This window comes from Lucilia sericata, unplaced genomic scaffold, assembly GCF_015586225.1.
Source record: "Lucilia sericata isolate MDLA Ls3-8-SP2 unplaced genomic scaffold, ASM1558622v1 Contig001361F_arrow, whole genome shotgun sequence".
Lineage (NCBI taxonomy): Eukaryota > Metazoa > Arthropoda > Insecta > Diptera > Calliphoridae > Lucilia > Lucilia sericata.
Window position 1 is genome coordinate 43,150 of NW_023995305.1, and position 26,313 is coordinate 69,462.

General features: G+C 32.0%; 1 protein-coding gene across 1 annotated transcript; it reads right to left on the reverse strand.

Annotated features, from left to right (window-relative positions):
• Positions 1-933: 933 nt before the first annotated feature.
• Positions 934-13,971, reverse strand: LOC119611101 (apolipophorins). Its single transcript, XM_037966570.1, has 9 exons — positions 13,772-13,971; positions 13,489-13,594; positions 11,421-11,450; positions 10,254-11,365; positions 4,179-10,172; positions 3,902-4,119; positions 1,650-3,753; positions 1,464-1,584; positions 934-1,392 (listed from the first exon to the last, which is right to left on the reverse strand). The coding sequence occupies exons 2-9, from the start codon at positions 13,580-13,582 to the stop codon at positions 1,073-1,075; spliced, it is 9,993 nt and encodes a 3,330-aa protein (XP_037822498.1). The 5' UTR covers positions 13,583-13,594; positions 13,772-13,971; the 3' UTR covers positions 934-1,072.
• Between the last annotated feature and the right edge of the window lie 12,342 nt (positions 13,972-26,313).

Here is a 26,313-nt window from a genome sequence, read left to right on the forward strand (position 1 = left end):
AGACAAGATGCAAAAAATGTCGCTTGTCTTGTCTAATATAAGACAACATTCCAGACATTTTAGCTTATCATGTCGTCATGTATGTTTTGAAAGAGGACAACATTGAATAATATATCGCTAATAGTGTCGCCAATAACTGAATTATACTTATAAGGACATTGAAGACATTGTCGTTTGCCTTGTCTGCATGTAAAATTATTGGCGACGACGTAAAAGAATTTGTCGTTCATATAATCGTCAACAGAGTTAGATATATAACAACATTTAAGACATAGTCGTTCATCTTGTCATCATAGGTGTTTAATAGAAGAAATTTTTAAAAACTGTATCTTACATTTTGTCTTTAACATTGTCAAAAGCGGACAAGAGATGTTGTCGCTTAACTTGTCTTTAACAGGTCTTTAAAGATAACCACCATCAGGTCTACGTCGCTAACCTAGTCGTTTACGAAGAATTCTTACACATTGTCGTTTAGCCAACTTCAGCGATTGGGGACAAATTCAAAAATGTCTTTCACACATCGTCGATAATTTTGCATATGTCTTTAAGATAATAATTTTTGAAACATTACAAACAAAAGCTTTTGGTGAGGGAAGTTTTTGCATCAAATTGACTTCATAAATAGCTTTTTATGATCATGAGAGTATTGGTATTGAGTATTGAGAGTCTGTATTAAAAGTCATGTATGATTAACTACAACAGATAGGATCCTCAAATTTGTACAGACAAGTATGACAATCATGTGAATATTTGGTTAATAATTGGCTGACTAGCAATAGGCTCGAAAAGTACCACGCAAGCTATTTCTTGCTTTCCCGAGCGTTAAACAAAGTTTCCGCGCAAATGCTTTAAAGTTTTCAATGCTTACATAATATATAATTTTAAATTTATTAATATAAAATTTTATTATTTTTATAAAAACAGATGTTATAATATTATTTATAAAAAAATATATTTATTTACAAAACTTTATAGTTTTTCTTTCGTTCGTTATAAAAAAATCATTAAATCAATTTAATAAATAAATTGTTTTGAAAAGTTGAGTGGTCGATAAAAGTAAATGCTTATCGGATTAAGCTTTCACTTTTTTATTTGGCACAAAGTTTGACGATTTAATGACACACTTGTGTTGGGCATGGATACCGTGAACTGGCATGCAGCGACAATCAGTGACGATTTCAGTTTTGAAAAGTGTATCAGCTATGGAAGTAGTGATCTGGTTGAGGGCCTTCTTTTGTTCCTGGGGTTTCAGTTGCTCGAAGTTTTGAGTGGCAAACACCCAACCGCCATTGTTCAGGACGAAATCAATGCCCATATCGTTATGGAACTGTAGTTTGGCACGCTTCTTGGCATCTTTACCATCAAGAGTTGCAACCAAACGTGAATTGAAACCTGGTTAAATTTAAAAGAAAAAAATTTATTAATTATATTTTACTACGTGTGACCGATTATCTTAACCATACCGATCAATTTTTCGGTGGGAACACCTTCCAATGACATATCCTTAACAGGGGCAATTACATGCAGTAAAGCTGCGTCAAATTGAGTTACAGCGCCAGTTACATGAGCTCGTACGAATTTCATCTATAAAATATAATTTTGAATTATTTAAGATTTGTGTGACTATGTTATAATTAAATTTTACATACCATATTATCGTATTCCAAATTGTTACTGCGCACAGCAACAATGCTCTTGGCAGCACCAGCACGGAAGGGATAATTCAACGCCATGCGGAATGCAAGTTCATCAGATTGCGGAACAATGCTCTTAACAATATTCTCTAATATCTCAAAGATATCAAGTACCTTCTTTTCGGTAATCATTTGCGAAACTGTAGACTCGAAAATTGGTTTAGGTCCATTTAGTTTGACATCGGCAAGATTTCCTTGATAGTTAAGTTTGCCATTATCACTGGTCAATACAGCTGGGTAGCGTTGGTTGGCACTATAGGCAACAACACCGATTTGAACATCGGTAAATCCACGGCTCTTAAGAGTATCACGCACTTCGGTTACGATTGGAGCGACCAAATTGCGCATGACAATGGGAGTTACATCAACATCAACCACAAATACAATATCGGCTTTGTTTGTGGGTACCTTAAGAGTGAATTCTTCTCCGAGTTCACGTTGTCCAGCTTGCCCTGAACATTTAAGGCATCGTTTTGGTAGGAATACGAAAATATCCTCCAATTTTAGGGCCGAAGCATAAGCAGTGGCTACGGAGCAAGCAACTGTTTCCTTGTCCTTTTCGGCTGCCGTTAATACGGATTGATCGCAAGCATTGCGGTAAGGCTTGGAGTCAATGAAAAGGTAGCCAAGAGCTAGAGGCGATTCATAGCCGAAAAGTTCATTGCAAATTTCAGCACGTTGGATCTCTGTATGAGTGTCAACAGTAGCTGGATTACACTTGCCCAATCCATAACCATTTACGAATGAGGCTGCGTCGCCAGCAATACTACCATCGATTTGTACAAAGTCATCATAGGGTTCAGCATTACCATTGCCTAACAAACCACGCATCTTGCTGGTGTAGAAACCGTTAACGTCAACATGGCAAACCTTAAGATCAGTGGTACACATTATTTGCACACCATATTCATTGACCATGTAGACAGTGTAGTATAAACGCCAAGCATGCATGCCATTTTCATGTTGGGGATATTCAACTGGGTTACCGTTTAATTTTAAAACACCACTGTCGTTAATTTCCATAAATTGACCTTCGCGATCTGTTACGAAAATAGATTTCATCTTTCCATTGTTGACCTGGGCGATAACGGTGAAGTTGTTATCGACAGAATCTTGAGCCAAGATGTATTTACAATTTCCAGTGAAGTGGATTTGTTGGCCGTCAAAAGTAAATAAATGGCGACCATCAACAATATGACCTCTAAGGTCAAAGTCCTTGAAGATAAAGTCTTCCTTGGAGAACCAGTTCTCAAAATCTTCGTTAATAAGGAAGTTTATAACACTGGAACGGAATGTTATAAGGACTGGAAGTTGACTGAAGAAATCTGTGGGTACTGGGGCAGACATGAACAAATCATTTAATGAGAAGCTAGTAATACTGGCACCAGTAGGAGCGGCCATTTCCAGACTAGCCCACACGGAACGCACAGCTTTAACGAATAACTTCACGAGTTCTTCAACCACCTTTTCATCGTCAACTTGTTGATGTTTCAATTTGGCGACTAAGTATTCATGAACCTTCTGCAAGAATTCACTGGTTTCAGCTGTAAGTGGCAAAACGTGCAGCTGATCAAATACATTATTAACGAATTCCAAAGATTTTTCACCCAATTGCAAGGCGTGCAACTTATCCTTAAGTTCGCTTTGAATGGCTTCGAAGGAAGGCAATTTAGACCAGTATTCGATCCATTCATTTACTAAGTCTTCAAGACCAGAAGTCAAAGCCTTGTATAATTCTTGAACAGCTTCATTGAATGGTTTTAAACCTTCGGCAATAGCTTTACCGTAGTTTTTCAAAGCTGGTTCATATTGTTTGAACACATCTAACACCGATTTGAAGGATTTCGAATACATATTTACAATTTCTAAGCGAAGTTCACGTACAATTTTACCAGTGTTAGTCAAAAATTCTTCCCAGGCTGGAACTAATGTTTCTTTAACTATTACTTGGAATTTCTCATGAAGAGCTACAAATGATTTGTGCAATTTTTCATAAGTTTCACTCCACAACTTAGTGAGTTCAGTAGATAATTTAGCGATTTTAGAATAGAGATTTTGTCTGAAAATAAAAAAATTAATATAAATTAGACACACGTCTGTGAGAAATAAACAAACAGTAACTTGTAAAATACACTAATACCAAATGACCCTTCACGAGATTGTTTTAAATATTTTTTAGACGATTGATTAGAATATAAATAACTTACAGTGTCTCAGAAATTTGTTTCATGGCTGGATCGACTTCCAATTCCTTAACAATTTCGTTAAGATTATTTTGATAGCTGTTTGACAATTGGCTGAAATCTGGAGCAGAATCCTTAGATAATTGAAGTTGACGATCGGCAATTTCCTTAAGTTTTTCTAAACGTTTTTTTAGTTCAGTTGTCACTTCAGTTTCTTGTTTCATTTCATTTTCAAGAACATTCTAAAAAGGCATATAAGATTATGTAACACGTAACATGGGAGGTTTTATAATTGACTTACCATAAAATCCTTGACATTTTCTTCGTGGGCATTATAAGTAGTGCGCAAGAAATTGGCAGAGTCCAAACCTACGCGGCCATTTATTAATTCTTTGTTGGCGCCTTCCACTTGGAATTTGAACTCTTTGCCCAATTTAATTTCACCTTGAGCATTTAATAAACCTTCACGAACCACATTAATCTTTGCCATGGTTGGTAGGAGTTCAGCATTTATTTCAACTGGTTTTCTACCTAAAGCTTGTAGCTTAGCGTTAAATTTGGTCTGCTTCTTCTGCTTATTGTAATCGGCAACCATCTTGACTACCTCTTCGTTAAGAGAATATATTAAAACTTCAGCGTGTTCCTTGTTACCAAAGAAAAAGGCAGAAGCCTTCAAGTCTGAACTGCCCAAGCTGAGGTCAGCACCAGAGCTGAATTCGTATTGTTCAGTGTTTAAGCCAGCATGGGCGTTTAGAGTATATTCAAAACCTAAGCCGGAGGAACGTACAACTTCAGTAGATGTTATGTTAAATCCATTATTGGACTTAATGTTCTGTACATGTGTGGTAGCAACTATTTGTTGTTCTGGTAATTTGAAGATGTCAAATATAACTTCAGCATTAATTGTATGGTGCTCACGATTGGCATCTAATTTGCCAGATACAGTGAGGGGACGGATGGTGGGATGTTCCAATTTCAAAAGACCCTTAGCATTAATTGCAACGCGTTCTTTTCCGGAAAGGTCAGCTTGGGCTAAGAATTTGGTAACATCATGTGGTTTATTGGTTTTGTCAATAAAGAATGCTAAAGAGTTTTCGTAATGACCAAATATTTGACCATTTACAGGATATTTCTGGTGAGCTTCCAATAAGATTTCACGAGAAGGCAGTTTTAGTTGTATTTTGGCATTAGTTGGTTGAATATTTGCCAACAAATTGTACTTCAGATTATTATTAGAGTTGATGCTTGAGTCCAACATGTATTGGAATTTGAAACCTTCACGGACATTCTTTGATTGCAATTCGAATTCATAGGGAAAACCAATTTCACGTAAATCGAACAACACCAATAGTGAATGAATAGATGTTTCATCTTGGGTTAAATCATTCGAAGCCAATACTTGAACATTGGTGCATTGTTTCTTTTCTTCGCAAATGGAAAGTTTAATGTTGAAGTCCTTGTTGGTTATTTTAAGAGTGGAAACCCCATTTTTGGGTCCGAAGTTACCATTAAAGTTGAAGGAGAAACCAACTTCCTTGTCGGTGGCCATTTCATAGACTTGTCTTGTCAAACGGAAGTTTGTATTGTGAGTAGTACCCTTGAATCTTATTTGACCTTGTCCTTCGAGTATGCTCTTATTGTTTTCCTTCTTGAGAGCGCATGTAGCGGTTCCCGAAAATATTTCACCTTGGGCGTTCTTCAACATCAAGGACAATGATTTACCTTGGGTTCGAACATCCAAATCATAATTGTCTAATTTCAATTTGGCCGAATTCCATTGAGCAACAACATAAAAATCATCAACAGCATTGTAAGAGGCTTCGCCATTAAATTTAAGATCTAAATCTAAAACATTAGACAATTCGGTAGTTACTTTAGATTTACGGCGACCCATAACTTCAAATATAGCTACTATACTGATAGGTTTTCCATTAGGTAATGATGCAGAGATTTGTACTCCCTTTTTGTGACTACCACGGTACATTACAGTATCTAGGCTGTATGAATGTTCATTATGATTGCCAACCACATTCAAGTTATACGAATCGGCATCTAACAATTTACCTCTAATTTCCACATCAAGATTTTTAGCCCCTTCAAAACTACTGGTTACTGTTAAACGATTATGAATAGTTTCTTTGCCATTATAAGACAAATCATTTGATGATTTTACAAATTTATCGCCATGTTTGAAATTGAAGTCATACTTGACGGAGCCACTAGCATTGTCTTCTTTAAATGATCCTTGGTGTTCACGTTGGTATGAACCATCAATTTCCAAAGGTGCCTGCATATTCTGGGTACTCAAATTGATATTGAAAGCGCCATTTCTTTCGGAACTCTTAACGTTGGTAGTTAGCTTAACAAATTGTTCGTTACCGGCTTTTTCATCAACAAATAACTCGAAAATGTAGTTTCCACCTTCAGTTTGTGGTTCCATAAACTGACCTTTAGTATGCAATTCATAGGTTTTGAATGCCGTGTGTAGTAATTCTATGTTGGAGTTCAATTCATATTTTACTGCCGATCCTCGTTCACCCAAATCGTAGTTTCCGTTAATTTTTCCATTAACTGCATCGCCATATTTAGCACCAATGTTAAAAATGGCATGACGGACAGAATATTCATCAACAATAAATGTAACCTCGATGGGAAATTTAACTAATGGACCATTAACAGTAGTTCCAAAATCAATCATTTTATTTTGGCCCTTAGGTAGTTTTTTGAGATGCCAATTAACATCTAATGTTTGACTCTCAAAGTTAGTATATACAAGTTGGGAAGTGGCAGAAAATTCTTTGGATTTAACGTTGAATTTCTCCAATTTGCCATTGAGAGCCAGTGATCGCTTATTACCACCACTTGGTAACTGGTCTACTAATTGTACATCCATATGTCCTTGTGCAATACCAGTTTTGCCATTGGTATTTATCTTACGCTTAAGGGAACCTGACAGTATGCGACCTTCGGGGCATGTAAATGTGAATGCACCTTGAATTTCACCATTCATACGCCAGTCGCCTTTAATCGAACCGTTAGCATCAAACGAAACCTTCTTCTGGGTCACATCTACGATATTCTTAGTATTAAACTTGAGTTTGTCCACAATATTTTCGGTTTTAATATAGGCCTTTTGTTCACCATCCAAGATGACATTAGCTTCAACATCATACTTGGGATGTTGCACATGAAATTTCGAGCTTAATTCTAGTTTGTGTTTGGGGTCTGTTTTAAGAGTTTCAATGACGGCCGTTACTTCTCCCTTACCATTTTTAGCCAATTTAAAATCACCCTTAGCATTTACAACGTTCTTAACAATCACATTCACTTTACCAGATGTTATTTTATCTTGGGGATGTTGAGTGTCAGCTATTACCTTAATAATTTCAGCATTATCTCGAGAAACTTTAAATTCAGAGTTGGTTTTTTCAGGAGCTCCAATGACTTTCAAAATCCATTGGGTAGGTTTATCTTTGCCGCTGACTTGAGCTGTGCCCTGTAAATCCATGTAAATATCTTGGGGAGTATAACGTTGGCCTAACTCACCCTTCAATGTCAAGGCCGATCCCCAGCTAGTGGTAAGAACATTATCTAAAACAAAGTGATTACCGACAATATCACACTTGGAAACAACATCTACAAAGTGTTGGTTAAGTTTAGCATTAACAGATAATTGGTAATCATTCTGGGCCTTTTGATTAGCAGCATATTTGACTGCAACAGCAGCAACTTTTTTGCCACTGGTAGCATCAACATTAACTTCAAATTTATCTTGACCCTCAGTTAGACCTTGCACCTTCAAAGATCCTACATTGTGTTGTTTATGCTTAACACTTACTGAAGATATAAATTTGCTGGAAGCAATAGGATTGGGTCCTTCTTGTTTACTGTACTCGACTTCATTAGTAGAAGTGGCCTCCCATTTGCCAAACTTGCTGACAACATCCACACTAACCAATTGTTCCCCAACTTTAACATTGGCAGATGCTCCATAGATATTTTCGGGTTTCTTTTCATCATTTACGAATAGACCTGCAGCATATTCTCCAGCAGCAACTTTAAGGTTGCTCTTTATAAATATTGTGTCTTCATTTGATGTTAAATGTAACTCGCTAGACATTGAAGCTGGTCCCAAATCGGCAAAACCATTAAGAATGACACGCTCCTCCTTATTAGATACCATCAGGTTTTCAAAGTTTAATCTACTTTGGTCGCCAGATTTTTGCACTAAAACTCGGCCATCTACACGATATCCATTAATCTCGTTACTAACTCCACCGTTGGCATCTTGAATTTCAATTACAGGTCTGTATTCGTGTCCACTCTTAATGAAACCTAATTTGCTCTTTCTAACATCCTTGTCTTGTTCATATTGAGCATACCAGACTAATTCTCTATCGTCATTGTTTAAGCCGGCTTCGACAGCAAAGTGATAACGGGAATTATCCAATGAGGCACGACCGTAAGCACGTGGTTTGGTACCCAACTCCATAGTCAATGAAGTATCATGAGATTCCTTAGACCCAGGTGTACTGTAGTCTAACTTCCATTGGTCAACGCCAGCTTGTTGGACATTGTGGTAGCCCTTCAAGTTGAAATGACGTTCGGTCATAACATATACAGCAAAATCAAAGGCTTCTGTTAAACCATCTTCTTTCAAATCGCCAAAGCTGCCAACAACACAGGGAGTAAATCCTAGACTTTCAAATTGGTTGTAACAACTTTCAATGGATGGACCATTGGCATCAGATTTTGAACTTTTTAGGTGTACCGATTTGACTGGTTTATCTTGTTCGGCAATATAGAAATCATTTTGCATCTTCATGTCGATAAGTTCAATCTTTTCACGAGGTAACTCGATATTCATATCAAATCCTGCACCTTCATGCGTAATAGCCACATCAATTGAGCTTCCAGTTGCGGAGTGCATAGTGAAAACGCTGCGTAAGCCAGATGATAAAACGAGTGCATTAAAACCAATTTTAAGGTTCACGTTGGCATCAATGCTGGGAACGAATTTGATTTTGTATTTTGAATTTTCCCATTTAGATTGTAATAGATTATCTACATCCACGCTGACACCAAAGTCCATTTTGTTTGCCATAAATCCGTCAGAAGTTAATTCCAAAGGTATACCAACACCAGTTGGGTACACAATTTCAGTGTCCATAAAGAAGTTGTGGGAGGTGAATTCCTTGTTATAGTTGTTCAATTCATTCTTAATTTTTTCAAAAGCTTCGGTAAACTCTTTGGTGATTTCGTCAAATGTGCTTGGTATGTTGTCTCCCAAACTGAGGAACAAAATTTCAGAACCAAATACTTTAAGTGAAAGATCCAAGTTCAAGTCATTTGCATTCTTAGCGCCATAAGTCTTGTATTTCTTAGCTACTTTGGAAGTATCATCAGCAATAGAACGCCTAGAGCGGGAGTTATGTTTATCCGATTCTTTTCCCATCATTTCGTCCAAATCTTTATTTACAAATCCCTTGGGTCCAAAGAAGTATTCCAAAACATTTTCCAAATTTTCTTGACGAACGCTAGCATCCAAAATATTCATGTTAATGCCAAACTCTTCTGCTTTAACATTAAGACGTGCTGATCGTGGCAAGAAACCGCTTTGAGAATATATCAGCTTATAGTCAGCACTGGCACTCAAGCCTAGGGCGTCCATCTTGTAAGACACTTCATCGTTATAGCTGTATCTTCTGAAATCCATGGGGAACTTTTTGGTAACACGAATGTTGCCCAAATAACGACGTTGATTTTCTTTTTCTTCATCAGTGGAGTCACGAATAGCTCTAAGACTTGACGTAATGAAGCCACCAACTTGATTAACTGTTTCACTGTTAACAATTTCAGCAATTTCATTTGCCATCTCTCCTGAAGGACATTCAATAGCGGCCAAGTAAGCTTCAATACGTAATTCGGAATCTTCATTGCGATCAGCCAAAAGTTCCATTGCCTTCTTTTGCAAGTTGGCGCCACAGCTGGCAGCTGAAAAAGCTTGCAAAGCAGCAACGCGCATGCGATTAGAACGGCCTTGCTGAACACATTCAGTTAGTGACGAAGCAACACCGCTAGCCAAATGGTGAGTGTTTCCAATTCCTTTCAATATGTACAGAACGCGTTCTTCATCCTTTTTGGTACTTGCTTTGCAGTGTTTCAGCGATTCAGTGAATTTCTTAGAAATACCATCAACTTCTCCATTATTACAACCATTACGTTCGCAATATTTCGAAACCAAACTACCAACAGCTAGGTAAACCTCTTTAATCGCATTTGGATTCAATAGCGTCTACGCAAAAGGAAAAAGACAAAAAAAATTGAAAATTGTTTACTTCAAATAATATGATTTAAGATTTTAAATAGTACTTACAGCTGCTTGATTCAATGTATCTTTATCAACAGTTTGAACAAGATTCAAAGACATCATAGCGATGGTTTTCTCTTTTTCACTCATTTTGTTAAACTGCTTAAGAATAGCACGAGCTGACTCTGAAGTAGCCGTACGGAATAAAGCATCCAAATAAACTTGGCGAGCCAACACTTTATTGGGAAGAGGGAAGGCAGCCAATTCCAACAAGGTTTCTGTATCAGAATTACGCATAAGACGGATCAATTCTACAAAGCCCTTGGCACTATCCTTCTTCACATAACCATCTAAAAGGTGAACCAACTCCGTTAAGCTACTTTTAAGAGCAGCAATATTCTTTGATGAATAGGTCTCAGGTTGTTGGAACATTATGGAAACTGATCGGGTACCAGTTTGAGGGGCAACAGCAGGAGCGCCTGATGGATTTTTTAATTTCAAATTGGTCACCACTCTGGCCCGCAAGCCAACATCCGATTTGGGGACTGCGGCGTATTTATATTCTTCTACGAGTTGAACATTATTAACAAGACCCTTTTCAATCTTTGATTCTTTTGTGTAGTCAGCCTTAAGTACAGAGGCGCCTTCTAAGCCAGGTTTCGTTTGAAGAGCATTTGTTAAAATGCCACTGTTAATAATCTTACGATAACCACATGCATTCAAGTTGCGCACTTTGTTTACAATTTCAGCATTTCCGATTTTCGATACAGTAGTATGTGTGGGACACTGACCGAATACATCAACTTCTTGCACAGCATCAGGTTTTGATTGCAACATAGATATAACGGCACGTTTAATGTTCAAAGCATATGCATTATCACCTTGATCGGCACACAACTCGGGCTCTACTTTTCCACCAACCATGGTGAAATGTACAGGCTTTTGTATACTTTGCATTATTTTCTTTTCTACATTTTCCTTGGTGGCTGTAACTTTAACGGCTCCCAATTGTAAAGTGTAGCCGCAATTGTCCTCAGCAAATAATTTCGCATTACCAGTTACTTTGAGACTTGTGTCATCAGAATTTCCAGCTCCACTGTTGATGCCAACAGTCATAATGCTGTCAAAGTTATATTCGTAAACATTACCAGGCGTATAAGATAAGTAGCCATTATCCGCTAAAACAACAACATGTTATAATTAAATTAAACATTTATTATTAGTTTTACTTACATTCAGGACAACCACGTTTGCAGCTTGATTCTGGAAAAAAAAAAACAGAGAAAAATTAAAAAGATTATTTGTGGATGCTAGCAATTAATTTGGCTTGTTTAGGTAAGCTAAAACAATTAAAAGCATTGAATTATTTGCATATAATGTTTATATTGTGAGGTTCTAAGACAGGCATAATATAAAATTTGGTGTTTTTGTACTAAGGGCTACAAAATATGTATCATACATAAGTGTTTCATATAAATTTATAAAATTTCAAATATGTCTATTATTTTCGGTGCGAAATCGATTTCTTTCTGTACACGTATAAACTAAAACTAATGATTTCACGAATATTAGATAAATATAAATTGAATTTTGATTTAAATGAGAGGCATTAACATCTATCTGAATCTGCGTTTGATTTGTTCAAAATTTATTTAAAAAAGTAAAATATCATTAAACTATAAAGTAATTTTTCTCGAAACGACGTTTTTTGGATTATGCCAGTCTTGTAGTAAATGAGCGATATAATTAAAGTTTGTAATAACTTTATTTACTGCATTATGCAATCCTTAATGTTTTAAAACGATCACGTCAACATTGTATAAACTAATAACAGTTATGTATGTATATGAGGATTTTATCACCAGTAATAATAAATTAGTAATAAAGCTATTACTTAATGTAGTTTATCAATGCAGAATTAATGTTGCAAACTTTTATTAACATAATTTTTACTGAATATCGGACTATAACTTTAAGTAGTGCTGAAACGTCTGTACTTTGTTCATTTTTAATTACTGACATTTTCACCAGCATACTTTTGTCAATCCACAGCAATTACTAAAAAAAATAATAATTTGAATTCAAAATTCTACGCTTTTTTAATACATAGGAACATACTACTATAATATACATATATGTATAAATAACCCTGCAGGTTATAAGCATTAATAAACATATTCAAGCACTTTATTCTGTTAGTTTACCAGTGTTACCAGATGTAGGAATTAATTAGAAGTTTTTTTTATTTTTTGGGTTACATAAAAAGGTTCCGAAAATCTGAATAAAAAAATCATACTGTTTTCCTACTTTTAATTGTCTGGCTGTATTCATAATATTTGCTATAACTGTGCTTTACACCCTAGAATAATTACTTGGTTTGTGACTTAGATAGTAACTTAGTATATAAATTTGCAGATGATAATATGTTGACTTTGATGATAAGACTGTTGAGTTTAACAGTATTATCAATAATAATACTGCTTTATCTTTTTTCTTTGATAATTTAAAACTGTTATTGTTAAACGGACTGATTTTTACATATGTGTCTACATCTCAAAAAATTTTAAATTTTACTCTAATAATACAATTTATATTAAAATAAAAAATTTTCAATGATTAGAATATTCTCATCGAACAGTTACAAAATCATTAAGACATGTATCCAAATTGTCACCAAATTAATTACATAAATGTTACTCATACATCGATTTATTATTTTTTTTTTTTTGTATAATAAGAATTGAAAATCTTCTATAAGGGGTATTTGAGAACATTAAAAAAAATTTTTGTGAAACGCCCTAACGTACTTATTATCAATGAAGCAAATAAATATTTGTGCACAACTTATGTGTGTAAAATAAATTGTGTTGTTATTTATTTTTTTATGAATTAAGTGAGTTTACTATATCTCAATTAAACTTTTATCGAAACAAGTTAAAAACATTGATCTACACTCAAAGATCTTATAATCAATGTGCGTTATGCGTTTAATTGTTTGAATTACTTCATACAGATATAGTACAAATATATCAAATAATATTTTAAGTGCATATTGATTTATTTACGATGTAAATTTTCCTTTTATAAACATGTTATTTAAAATCTTCAGGTATATGTCAGGCGTATCGTATTCGATTTGGTCCCAGGATTAAAAAAATAAATTAAGCTGAGCCTCGACAAGGCAAAAGGAACTACTTACTGTAACTAAAATTCACTGGTACATAAGTGGAATTTAATGTTTCTCTTATTTATGGCTTATTTATTATTTTCTATAAATTTAATTTATTATATTTTTACTCACCTGCATTTGTTCCACTTGCAATTAAGATACACAGAAGTGCTACTCCTAGCACTGCGAGGCGCAGCCGTAAAGGACAATGATTTTGCGCCCTCATGGTGCGACAATTCTGAACACAATACACCAACAAATATATTTATTAATTTTTTGTTTAATATCAATACGTACATAAATAAAAAATTTCACAATTTATATTATATTTCATTGATTTAATTTCAATGTTTATTTTCAAAATTTAATATTTTGAACACTTGTTTTGTTTAATTTCAATATACTTCGTCCATACCTGCTCAATATCACAAATAACTTTTTTAATAATTTTACTCTGTAATATTTTTGCCTTTTACAATAAATATTTTATTTATAAGTATTTTTTAAGTTTATTAAACTCGAAAATTTCGTTTGTTAAATAGGTTTTGGGAGGACGACGAAAATTCCCGGCCGCATTCGAAGAATGCAACGATAAATCTAAGTCTAAGTACGAAAGATGTTGAAACCTTTTATAGAATTATTAAGTGAAAAATTTGAGCATATAAGCGCAGATTTATGTTTTTTATTTTTGTGTGTTGGTGTGTATGTGTGTGTTTTCTTGCCCACGGTGAGAGTTAAGAGCCAAGGGAGAACTCTCTTTCTTACACTCTATCTCTCTCGTTATCTTTGTAGAATCTCTGCAAACTAAATTAACTATCACAAATAGACACATACAGTGTGTCGACAAATTTCTTGTACATTATCTATTTTAGGTCTTCAAATAACAATGCTTAAAACAAAAAATAAATAATGACGAAAAATTAAATTTCTAACGATTTAAAAAATTTCGAAACCCAGATACCAAAGAATTTCTTCACCACTTTTAGCGCAAAGAAACTTTTATTTTTCAAATTTGTTATGTCATCTGATCCTTTATCCATATATCTTTCATAGTTTGAAAAATGTATGTATAATGTATACTTGGGGAGCCCGTTTGTATGAAGAAACAATAAAGTAGTAATGTTTCCACTGAAAATTAAAGCCTGGTTAATTCTAAGATAGAATTTCTCAAAATTTTTGTTGTGGGATAAAAATTTTGAAGAAGGTTATTTAACTTTTTTATGTTTGATATCATGAGATCTTTGAGATGCACTTTTAATGGCGTATCATATATTTTTATGATAGTTCAAAAATATTGAAAATTTTATAAAAAAATATGATTTTTTTAATTTTTACATTTCACCGAAATTGTTTACAAAAGTATTAAACATTTTTAATACTTTTGTAATCGCACATAAATATTTCACCATTCATGTGATACCAAAAGTAGTATATTTTCTTTTCAGTGGAAAAAAATCATAAAAGCTTCAAACGTGACCTTTTTATCCTTTAGAACAGCTGACTAGATATTGTCATCAGGACAAAAAAATTTAAAAAAAGGTATCATAGATTTAACTAGGGTTTAATTTTCGATGGGAACCATCAACAATTTCCTTTTCGGAGCCACCCTAATGTAAATATTAAAAATTCGATGCTGCCTTTATTTTAATTAATTTTTTATTTCTGATTGCTTGTATTTCCGACGCCTAAGGAAGTCAGGATGCTGAAAATAGAAAAGTCATAGATTTTATACGTAAAATGTTTTGATAGGGTGTATAAAAAATCAGAACTTCATATAGAGCTCGACAATAAGTCAGAGATAATAATTTGTAACCCATATTCTATTTATGTTTGTAAGAGAGATTTTGTTTCGCGAGGAACTTACTTGGGTCAAATTTTATCGCTATACTCGTATTTTTTAACCAGTAATGAACGTTAAAGTCATTTTCTGAAGGGGACCTTGTATGGTCAATTATTGACCGATCCTCAATAAATTTGGTAGAGAGATTTTGGCTCGCATGGGGGTGGGGTCATTTAAGGGCTGAGCCTAAAAAAGTTGCTAGAGAGGTTTTGGTCCGTAAGAAACTTACTTATACCTAATTTCATCGCTATACTCGAATGTTTAGGCCAGTAATGAGTGCTAAGATAATTTTTTGAAGGGGACCTTATATAGGGGATAGGGTCAATTATGGACCGATCCTCAAAAAATTTCGTAGAAAGATTTTGGCCGATATGAAACTTACTTATTCCGAATTCGAATGTTTAGGCCAGTAATGAGTGTTAGTCATTTTCTGAAGGGGACCGTATATGGGGAGTAGGGTCAATTATGGACCGATCCTCAAAAAATTTGGTAGAAAGATTTTGCCTCATATGAGACTTATTTATGTCGAATTTCATCGCTATACTCGTACTTCTAAATCAGTTATGCCCGTTAAAGCTGTTTTTTCGAAGTGCACTTTTATGGGGGCTATCCGAAAACGTGGACCGATATTGCTCATTTTCAGTACAAAATAAACCTTAGCGATAGAGAATATTTATGTAAAATTTCAACTGTCTAGCTGCTCCTTTGTGTGCCCTATCGTGATTTCAACAGACAGACGGACGGACATGGCTAGATCGTCTTAGAATTTAAAAGGGGTCCCAGAATATATATACTTTTTTTGGGTCTATGACCAATATTTCCATGTGTTACAAACGGAATGACAAAGTGAATATACCCCCATCTTTGATGGTGGGTATAAAAAATAGGCTCTAAAAATTGTAATTACTTTTAACATTGAAAAGCTCACAAAGACTAACGCCTGAAATTATTAAAAAATCTTAATTTGCTTTTAATGCACACAATAGTTAAAGCACAATTTTTGATAAGTTTTTGCAAATATTGATAAATTTCTTTGATATTCGACTAATTTTAACGCCGGCGAATATATTTTGCATTATTATAACACTAATCAATATAATTTACATGATTAATTACTTTATGGCATTATATTGAACCAACAAACCTTGAAAAAGGCAAATCAAATGATTTTGTCTATCATTTGGTTGACAGACGGGCACTTCCAAATTGCCTAAAAATAGTGCTGGCCAATTGGAATATTGTCAAATATTCATGCATTAATCCAATAATGCCTAGATTTGAGTTTTTTTTCCCAAAATATAATCGTTTAAAAATTTTCTGGGATTTTATTTACAAATTTGTAAACGTTAAAATTAGAATTTTTAGATTTTATTTTAAAATAAACCATAATTAGTTTTCACTATCAACCTAAAATTAACGAAAAAAGCTTTATTTGAGAAAAAAATGTTAAAAATCAACTTTTGGTTGGCTTAAAGAAGGGTCGATCCTACAATAAAATTCTTTTATTTGTCAATGGTTTATTGAAGGTGTTTTAAGCTATTTGACGTTTAAAAATACGATTTTCCTGAATTTTGCCTAAAATTGTTTAATAAACCATGTAATGCAAGCATGTAATGAAACAAACAATATTCATTCTATCTTTTTGATAATTAATTGATCTCATAGTTTGAAGAACTAGTTTAATTGGATTCCGTCTTACGTTCAGATAACAAATAAATAAGAAACCACATTTGGTCCCAAAAAAATTTTTTTTCCAACGACAATTACATTCATAGCTTCTAAACTGACATTTGATTCGTTGTTTTAAACGACAAAAATGCATGGTCTCCAAAATGGAAATCCAAAGTTAAGAAAGAAAAAAAATTTATAAATTATGAACTAAATGACAAACTTTTACTTACTATGAGTATACTAGGATGATCTACTCGGTTTCTCAACCCGTTTTTTTTTTTTTTTTTTTTTTTTTTGTCTTACCATCGAATATTTTTAATTGCTTTGTATTCAAAGGGAACTAAAAATAAGTTTTGAAGAAAATATATTTGATACAAACATAATAACAACATTTTAAATGTTGGAGTCCATGAACTTAGAGTATATTTTCCTAAATATTAAATAATTTTATCAATCTTAAGATATTCTAATTACAATAATAATAGAAAAATAGTTTAAACTTGCTGCTGATTTATGGAAGTGGAATATCTATGAGAATTGCCTAAACTTTTGTCTAATTGTAAACTTTTGATTTAAGAATAAGCTACGATTACCCAGTTCCAACCAACCAACCAACACATTAAAGAAATAATGAACATAAATCAGACGACTAGATCTAAAGTTATAATCTTGTAAAACTTTAAAAATCAGTTCGGACCGTGTTTTATTAAACAAACTTAAACATACATATGTATGTACGTTAAGGTGGTCCCAAAATGGAAGTTGCTGATGTTCCCACCGAAAATGAAAATTAAGTTAATTTTAAGATACCATTTTTCAAAATTTTTTCCTGATGGCGAGCTGGATCAAACGATAAAAAGGTCCTTTTTGAAGGTTTTTATGACACCTAATGTACATAAATGTTAATGTTCGCAATTTAGAATAGTTTTTTTATTAGTAATAATAAAAAACCGGCTAAGCGGTTTTTTCTGAATTTGAAAAATATCAACCGTTTTTTTTTAATGTTAACTATTTGAACTACCGGCTTTTGGAAAATCGATCACTCTAGTATATACCCTCTTCACTTACATAAATAAATGTATGTAACTACAGAACAGTACTGTATTTTAGAACTATGTTCTGTAAAAATATTCTTCCTTAAAAAAAATTAAAAATGTCTTGTTTTTACTTAGTCTTCTATATTTATTCAGTATTTTTAAATTTTTTTCAACATTATCTTTCAAAAATTTGGACATTCAATCGATTTGATTTTTGTAATGTAACAAAAAGGATGAATTTGGGGATTTAATTCGGTTTTTGGGGCATTATTTCACATTTAAAATGGGGAGTTATTTCATTATGAAATAATATAATATATAAATGAGCTTCGAAAATTCAATGGTTGCTTAGTAATATATGTTTGAAATTGAGTGTTTTTATTGCAACAGTTTGAACAAAAGTTTTGTGGTAATATTTCTTTTCGAATGTAATGAATTAATGAACAATTGATATTATTAACCCCTTATATAGAAATAAGTTTTAACTAAATACAATTTATACATATAATGAATTGTGAAGAAATAAAAACCTACCATTATCCAGCAAAAACTTATATTGAAAAGTAATGAGTTAAAAGCTTTTCACTACTTATTCAATAGCATTCTTGTTGTTTAATTCGCTATCTTACTCACAAAAGCACTTAAAAGAAACTCAGGCGGTAAGTAGTAGTCACTAATAAGTAAGTGGTTATGTAAGTACAAACATTACCGAGTTTTTGCTGGGTATGTATACTTTTTTACTTTTCTTTAAAAATCTTCAGTATGTATGTCTTTTTTGATTTAAAAAATATTTTCCTGAGAAGGCAGGGTTAATTATCGACCGATCCTTATAAAATGTTGTAGAAAACTTGTTTAAGTCGAATTTCGTCGCTATACTCCTATTTTTAAGTCAATAATGAGCGTAAAAGCCATTTTATAAAGGGGACTTTTATGGGGGTAGGATCAATTATGGCGTGATCCTCGTAAAATTTGGTAGAGAGATTTTGCTTCATATAAAACTTGTGTATGTGGAATTTCAAAGAAATACTGGTATTTCTAAACCAGTGGCTGTTAAAACTGTTTTCCGGGGAGGCACTTGCATGGGGGCTATGAGAAAACGTGGACTGAAATTGCACATTTGCATACTATACAAACATTCTCTTCAATTGGTATAAAAAATACAATATATATTAAATTTTAAAAATAAATTTGTGACTTCTAAAGGGTTTTTATTTCCCCTGACTGCAGCCGCAGACCGCCTCAAATTAAATTTATTACATTTAATACACAATATATTAAGCTTTCATTTTATGTTAATTTTAACGCGGAGGCAAGGGAAGCTTAAAACGTATACTCCACCAAAAACTTAATATTTCATAAATAGAACATTAAATACAAAATATACAAATATTAAGAGCAGTTTATAATCTTATTTCAAGATTATGATTTAATAAATATCTCTCTCTAATATTAATAAAAATATTTTCCGGCAAATGCTATATCATCGAAAATAATGACTTTAAAAGTGTCTATTTTAAAGCAAAAAAATATTGTATTTGAAATAGTTATGCCATTTGGATTTCTCCAATATTTTTATATTATATTACACAATGTCTTAGCTTTAATATGAAAAAAAGATAGTCAAAATTTAACATTTCATAAAAAGCATTTATGATCAGCTTCTATTCTACCATTTCCTACTGTGGGCCGGGCGCAAAGGTTTTATCCTCTGGGGTACATTGGACACCGGCTTCGCTGTATCAAGAGTGTAAGGTCTTATGCCGACTATTTAGGAAATCTTTAGTAAGCTAAGCCAGTGTTGGTCATCCTTGCGTCTGGCCGTAGGCCGACTATTTAGGAAATATTTATTAAGCGAAGCCGTTGGTGGACATACCATAGAGTAGGAAGTCCTTGCGCGCGGCCGCAGGCCGGCTAATAAGGGAATCTTTATTAAGCGATTAAACTGAAATGTATTAAACTTTAAAGCTCCACTCGAAAGTATGAGCGACCTACTTTTCTTACAAATGTCACTAAATCCGACTTGTTCCATAATTTGTTAATTTTTATCTCTAGATATCAAATTTTTAAATGGGAACTTATTTCATTTAAAAATTAGGGATTTGTTTCATATGAAGTAAATCCCCAAAAATGGGGTGTTATTTCATTTTAATTTAGGAAGTTATTTCATTTCGTTGGAGCTTTTTTTCATTTTTAAATTGGGGAATTATTTTATAATGAAATAAGTCCCCAAATTTGAGGACTTATTCCATTTTTGTTTCAGGGAGTTATTTCATGACGCCTTTAAAAATACATATCGCCCATTTACTACAAGACCGGCATAATCCAAAAAATTAGTTTCGAGAAAACGACTTGCTGTTAAACAAACAAGGGATTTGAAAACTTAATACTCTTATTTTTATATAATTTTTCGTTCATTTCTGTAAATGTTCAGAAACAAAAGCGTTAACATGACTATTTTGTATTCTATAATAATAAACGTTTAAAAATTGGTTTGTGAATTTGATAATCAATTCAAATTTACCTGATTAATTAGAACAATTAAAAAATTTGTTAGAAATTTAAAAAAAATTTTGATGTGGAAATATATTTTAAATTTTATTTTATATGGTAACAAAAACTGTTTGTCAAAATTATTTTTGTTAATTTTTTAGCCATTCGGGGAAAAAATATAAAAAATAATAAATATAAAAAATATGCAAAATTTTTTGTAAATGTTTCTACACATGGATTTTACCCTAAATATTCTCATGGAAAGACGTTCGTGCACTATTTGAGAATTCTAAAGGTGTTAAGTGATTCTAACTCGCAAAATTCTGGTAATTTATATGTTTATATGGATGTTAAAATTGTCCATAAAAAATTTGCAGTTGCAGGTTCTGAGATATGCGAATTTTACTACTTATTTTGTTATGTGTATCCTAAACGTACACCCATCTGCTTTTTTAGATTGTTGAAATTAACATTTGATTTAGTTACTAACAAAGCGTTTTTATGTTAAAAACATAACATTTTACACAAAATATTTATAAAATACAAATTTATGTTAAGAACGGTAACAGAACGAACGTTTAAGTTATAGAATAACCCCCTTATTCACAAACAAAATTTTTATTTTATAAACAGTTTATAAATTAGATTTTGTATGGAAATTTTGTTTTATAAACCTTTTATAAAATAAAAATGTTGTTTGTGAATAAGGGGGTAAGGATATAAGAGTTTAATAGTGTCCGACTGAAAGTTCGGGTACGGGTTCGGAGTTCGGTAAAAAGTGAGGTTCGGCGAAATTTTGACCGAACGCCGAACTTTTTATAAAATGTTTTTTTTTTTCATTATATTTTTATATCATCAAAAAGTTTTAAAAATGCTGAAAATCTGTTTACAGGAGTTATCATACATCCTGGCTGTACAATAAATTTCGGATATACATACATAGGAACAAAACGCCTTTTTAACCGTTCGTTTTTTCGGCTGATTTGAAAAACTGTTAACCAGAAACTGATTAAAAAGCTAAGAAAACATTTAATTTGAATTATCTAGTTTCGATTATAAATCTTTGATTTCATATGTAACATTGAAATTTTCTAGGTTCTTATTCTCAAACGATTTAGACATGTCTGTCAGTCAGTCAGTCTCTTGAAAAAACGGTAGGACCTAAACTATTGTTGCAGTTTGATTGGTATTCAAAATGGACAAAATCGGTTTACATTTGGACATGGCCTCCATATAATGTACGCTTTAGAAAATTACTAACGTTCATTTTTAAAAACTTATTTTACTGATTCGATAAAATTCATTTTGATTTCGATACATATTTAAAACGAAATTTTGATCACATTGGATCATAATATCATGTATAACAATATTATGATAAATACAAAAATATCATGATGAAATATTTTGACGGTATTTAATCATATGATATTTTAAAATTGTTACAATAACGATAATATGTTTAGACTACAATAATAATTTTAATCATAATATGTTGCTCTTAGAACATGGTTATCACAACCATGTTTTTTCTCAGCGTGCTCTTACAGATAATTATATCATTGTCAATAAATCGTTTAAAAACCAAAAATAAAAAAGTATTATTTTTCATTTAAAAAAAGTTCGTGTTCACCGAACTTTGAAAACCGAACAAAGTTCGGGTTCGGCCGAACTTTAAAATTTACCGAAGTTCGGGTTCGGTGTTCGGTACCGAACGAAATTTTGAGTTCGGTCGGACTCTAGAGTTTAATATGTTTATCATTTAAATTGTTTTTTATGTTTACAACAAAGAATGCATCTCACACTGAAAACAATAGACAGTTTTGAAATTTGATAAATCTTGTAGCGATATTTACATATATTTTTTGTCAAAAGACTAACTCAACACACTGTACGTACAACAAGTACTGTGAGATTAACTAGTGCAGAGGGTGTAATAATGATGATATTTGTATTATTCTCGGCATGTGTTTGAATTTTCCATTTCAGTGGGGGACACATAATGGTACAGAGAAGTCAGTGAGTGCATGTGTTTTGTTAATAAACAATCCAAGATGATCACGATAATTGTATCTTAAACCAATGTTAAATACTTTTTAATTCTTTTCATTCTTAAGAGGGTGAAATTTCGAAGAATGTTGATTGACCTGACCCCCTTAAACAAATATGTTTGACATATGGATGACATAAGTGCATATGTTTGTATATGTGAATATGATGTTTCTACTAGTATTACAATTACTAAGATCTTTAGATGCATGCATTCATTCATTATTTGCCTTAAACGAACAGGTATAAATCGAATAGATTCTATAATCCAGTATCGGTACACGATTGTGGGAATTATGTGACACATACATAGTTAGCTGCAGACTTTTGTAAAATTTATTCGTTGCAAATCTTTATTCATAATCACCTAAATAAAAAAACTAATTTTAAAATGTTATACAAATAACAACAAATAAACATTATAGGTATAAATATATTTAAAATCAACTGTAATTTTTTCTGCTCAATGTTTTTATTTCTTATCAAACGACAATTTGCTATTTTGGAAAAACAACAACATGAAAAAACAAATAGAAAATTTTTTATATCAAAAAAAGTCTTATCAAACATTAAAATAATTTCATGATTCCATTAAATGCCCCGACAATTATACACATACGAGAGTGTGTTAGTAATATTCATCTTCCAAACAAACATTTTCATTTTTTAAAAAGCAATTCATTCGGAAAACAAAAACAAATAAAATATTATTATTATGTATTAATTTTAAATATTTTATTTAAATATGTCAAATATATTATATTATACTGAAGCTGTTTGTTACTAACTAGGTATTTATAATTATAGTAAGCAATTAATTGATTTAAAATTAATATGATCGAACACATTTTATCAATTTTAATTCAAATAAAATTATTCATTCAATATTAAAAATATCATTCCTTGGAGGTGTGTGTGTTTGATTTTTATGCATTAAATGAATTAATTTTACAATGATAAACAATTTTTTAGAAGAATTTCTCACATTTATTTGTTGTTTTCCATAATTTTTATACAATAAATTAAAATACAAATTTTAATACATACATAAATACTAAGGTTGTCAATTATTCGTGTTTAAAATTATTCGAATAAAAATGCAATATATTTTTTTCATTCGAGTAGTGGATTAAATTTTAAAAATTATTCTATTGTTCGAACGAATAACGAATAAAAGTTTTTATTCGAATAAATAAATAAAATATAAATAAAATTTGCCAAACACCTTCAAAATATTAAAGTACGGGGAAAAACAGTTTTCGTTTTAAAGCAGTAGCTTAGTTGAATCTCAATCTGTTTTTAATTTTTCAACGGAAGCTGGGGACTTCATAACTATATGTATATAAGATGTAGAACTAACCTGTTTTGCAGACGTTTTTACAAACTGGTTTATATAAGAAAATCGTACTATTTATTAATTTATTAAAAAAATATGTCTATTCTGGGTAAAACGCAATTTGGTTCTTATTGACTAAATTATTGATGTTTTTCTTAAAACGAAGTTATTCAAAAAAAAGTTCGAAACTCGATTTTCTTAAAGATTCTTTATATGGAAAATAGGGTTACATATGCAATAAAATCGATAATAAAACTAATACATACTTAGGTTAGGGTTGGGTTGATATACTACATCAATCCGCTGCTTTTCATCTTTCAATGTTCTGAAACTCAATTTCCTGGACGTTTAATATTAAATTTTTTGTCCAAAGATGTCTATCAGACTTCTAGCCCATGAAATAGGGTTCAGTAAACTTAGAAAACGCTGTCTTTCTTGTGAAAAGACAGATTCTTAAAGAACCGAATAAATTAATGTTTATCTGTTTCAAAACAAAAGATTTACAAATTGAGACAATCAGGAAATTAGTAAAAAGTTGGCATTTAAATCAATAAAATATTAATTATTTATACTTGATAGTCCTGAGCATACTACGTTTTATTTATATAGATGCATTATATATTCAAAGCACAATTAATCCCTGCTAAGACATCTTCATATATCTAACGAATTAATCTATATATATTTGTTTTCTTATGATATATGCATATCTATACCAAAAAGTGCTAATATCTTATTAAGTAATACATAATATTTCGCAAAATGACATTTTTCAACCAAATATTAGAATATTTTAAAGATTTCCAAACATTTCGGTTAACCGTTTTTATACCTTCCACCACCATTAGTGGTGATAGAGGGTCCGTCTGTCTGTGTAAAACACGCTCACGTTAAAACGATAGAATAGAAATTCGCGAAATTCACCCAAAACATTCTTTATATACAGTTGTTATTGAAAAAATCGGTTCATGAAGTAAAAAGTTATGAGTAAAAATTTCAGACTACTTCGAAATAAATTACGTTTTTTTCAGAAACTACCAAAGATATTTCGATGAATTTTGTCACACATTTTTTTTTATCCAGGGATAAATTATGTTTAAACTCATATCAATTGATCCAATATTTTCCATAGCCCACATACAAAGGTGTATATTCCCGGATATTAGTTTATCGTTAATAACTCCCTCAAATATCGGTATCAACACAAAATTTTGTACATGCAAATAAAATATGAACAGAAATCATACTACCAACGTAGACCTCAGTCGGTCCACAATTGATCGGAGCTCCCATAAAAGGGCCACTTCCGAAAATCACCTAAACGCACATATTTCTTTGATAAATAAAGCTATTGTGATAAAATTCGAGGTGAATATGTTTTGTGTACATACAAATCATTCTACCAAATTTCTTTTCGGATCTGTCCATTATTAGTCATAGCTCCCATAAAAGGCCCACTTCCGAAAATACCTTAAACGCACATATACGAAATTTTTTCTGGATAGGTCTATAATTGGTCATAGCTCTCATATAAGGTCAATTTCCGAAAATCACTTAAACGCATATATTTCAATGAATTCTAAAGCTATCCGTATAAAATTCAGCTTAAATATGTCTTGTGTACATATAAATCATTCTACCATTTTATTCCCGGATCGGTCCATTATTGGTCATAGCTCCACTTCCGAAAATCATTTAAACTCACATATTTCATTGTCAAATAAAGTTATCTTGATAAAATTCGACACAAATATGTTTTGTCTATATATGACTCACTCTACGAATTTTTTTCCGGATAGGCCGTAATTGTTCGCAAATACCATATAAGGTTAATTTCCGAAAATTACTTAAACGCATATATTTCTTTGAATAATAAAGGTATCGGGATAAAGTACTACTTGAATATATTTTGTGTGCATATAAATAATTCCACCAAATTTTTTCCGGATCAGTCTATAATTAGTAATAGCCCCCATATAAAGTCCACTTCAAAAAATCACTGAAACGCACATATTTCATTATAAAAATCGACCCAAATATGTTTTGTGTACATACATATGAATTACTCTACGACATTTTTCCGGAGAGGCCCGTAATTGATCATAGCTCCTATATAAAGTCCACTTCCGAAAATCACTTAAACCCATATATTGCATTAATTAATAAATCTATTGGAGTAAAATTCGACTTGATTTTTTTTTTTGCATATAAATCATTATACGAATTTTTTTTTCCTGATCCGTCCATAAATAAATATTAGTACCCTCACTACGGAAACAAAAATTTTGTCAAGTTATCTAAAAATTAGATAGTTCTAGGGGTTCTAATAAAAAGTAGCTTGCTGGTGGAGAGTATTTAAGATTCGTCATAGCCGAATATAGCACTATAACTTGTTTTTCTTAATTTTATTGATATTTTTGATAAATTATCGCAATTATTATATATATCTAATATCTAATAGCATTATATTTAACATAATTATACACTATGAAAAAGGAAAATAAAATGATTTTGGCCATCATTTGATTGACAGA

What these genes read in the sequence shown, in the direction of transcription:
- LOC119611101 (XM_037966570.1), bottom strand. Translation starts at nt 13,582, where the DNA reads ATGAGGGCGCAAAATCATTGTCCTTTACGGCTGCGCCTCGCAGTGCTA. An exon ending in CAAACGTGGTTGTCCTGAAT is followed by an intron (nt 11,366 to 11,420) that starts GTAAGTAAAACT and finishes TTGTTGTTTTAG; the next exon opens with CGGATAATGGCTACTTATCT. An exon ending in ATTTGGAATACGATAATATG is followed by an intron (nt 1,585 to 1,649) that starts GTATGTAAAATT and finishes TATATTTTATAG; the next exon opens with ATGAAATTCGTACGAGCTCA.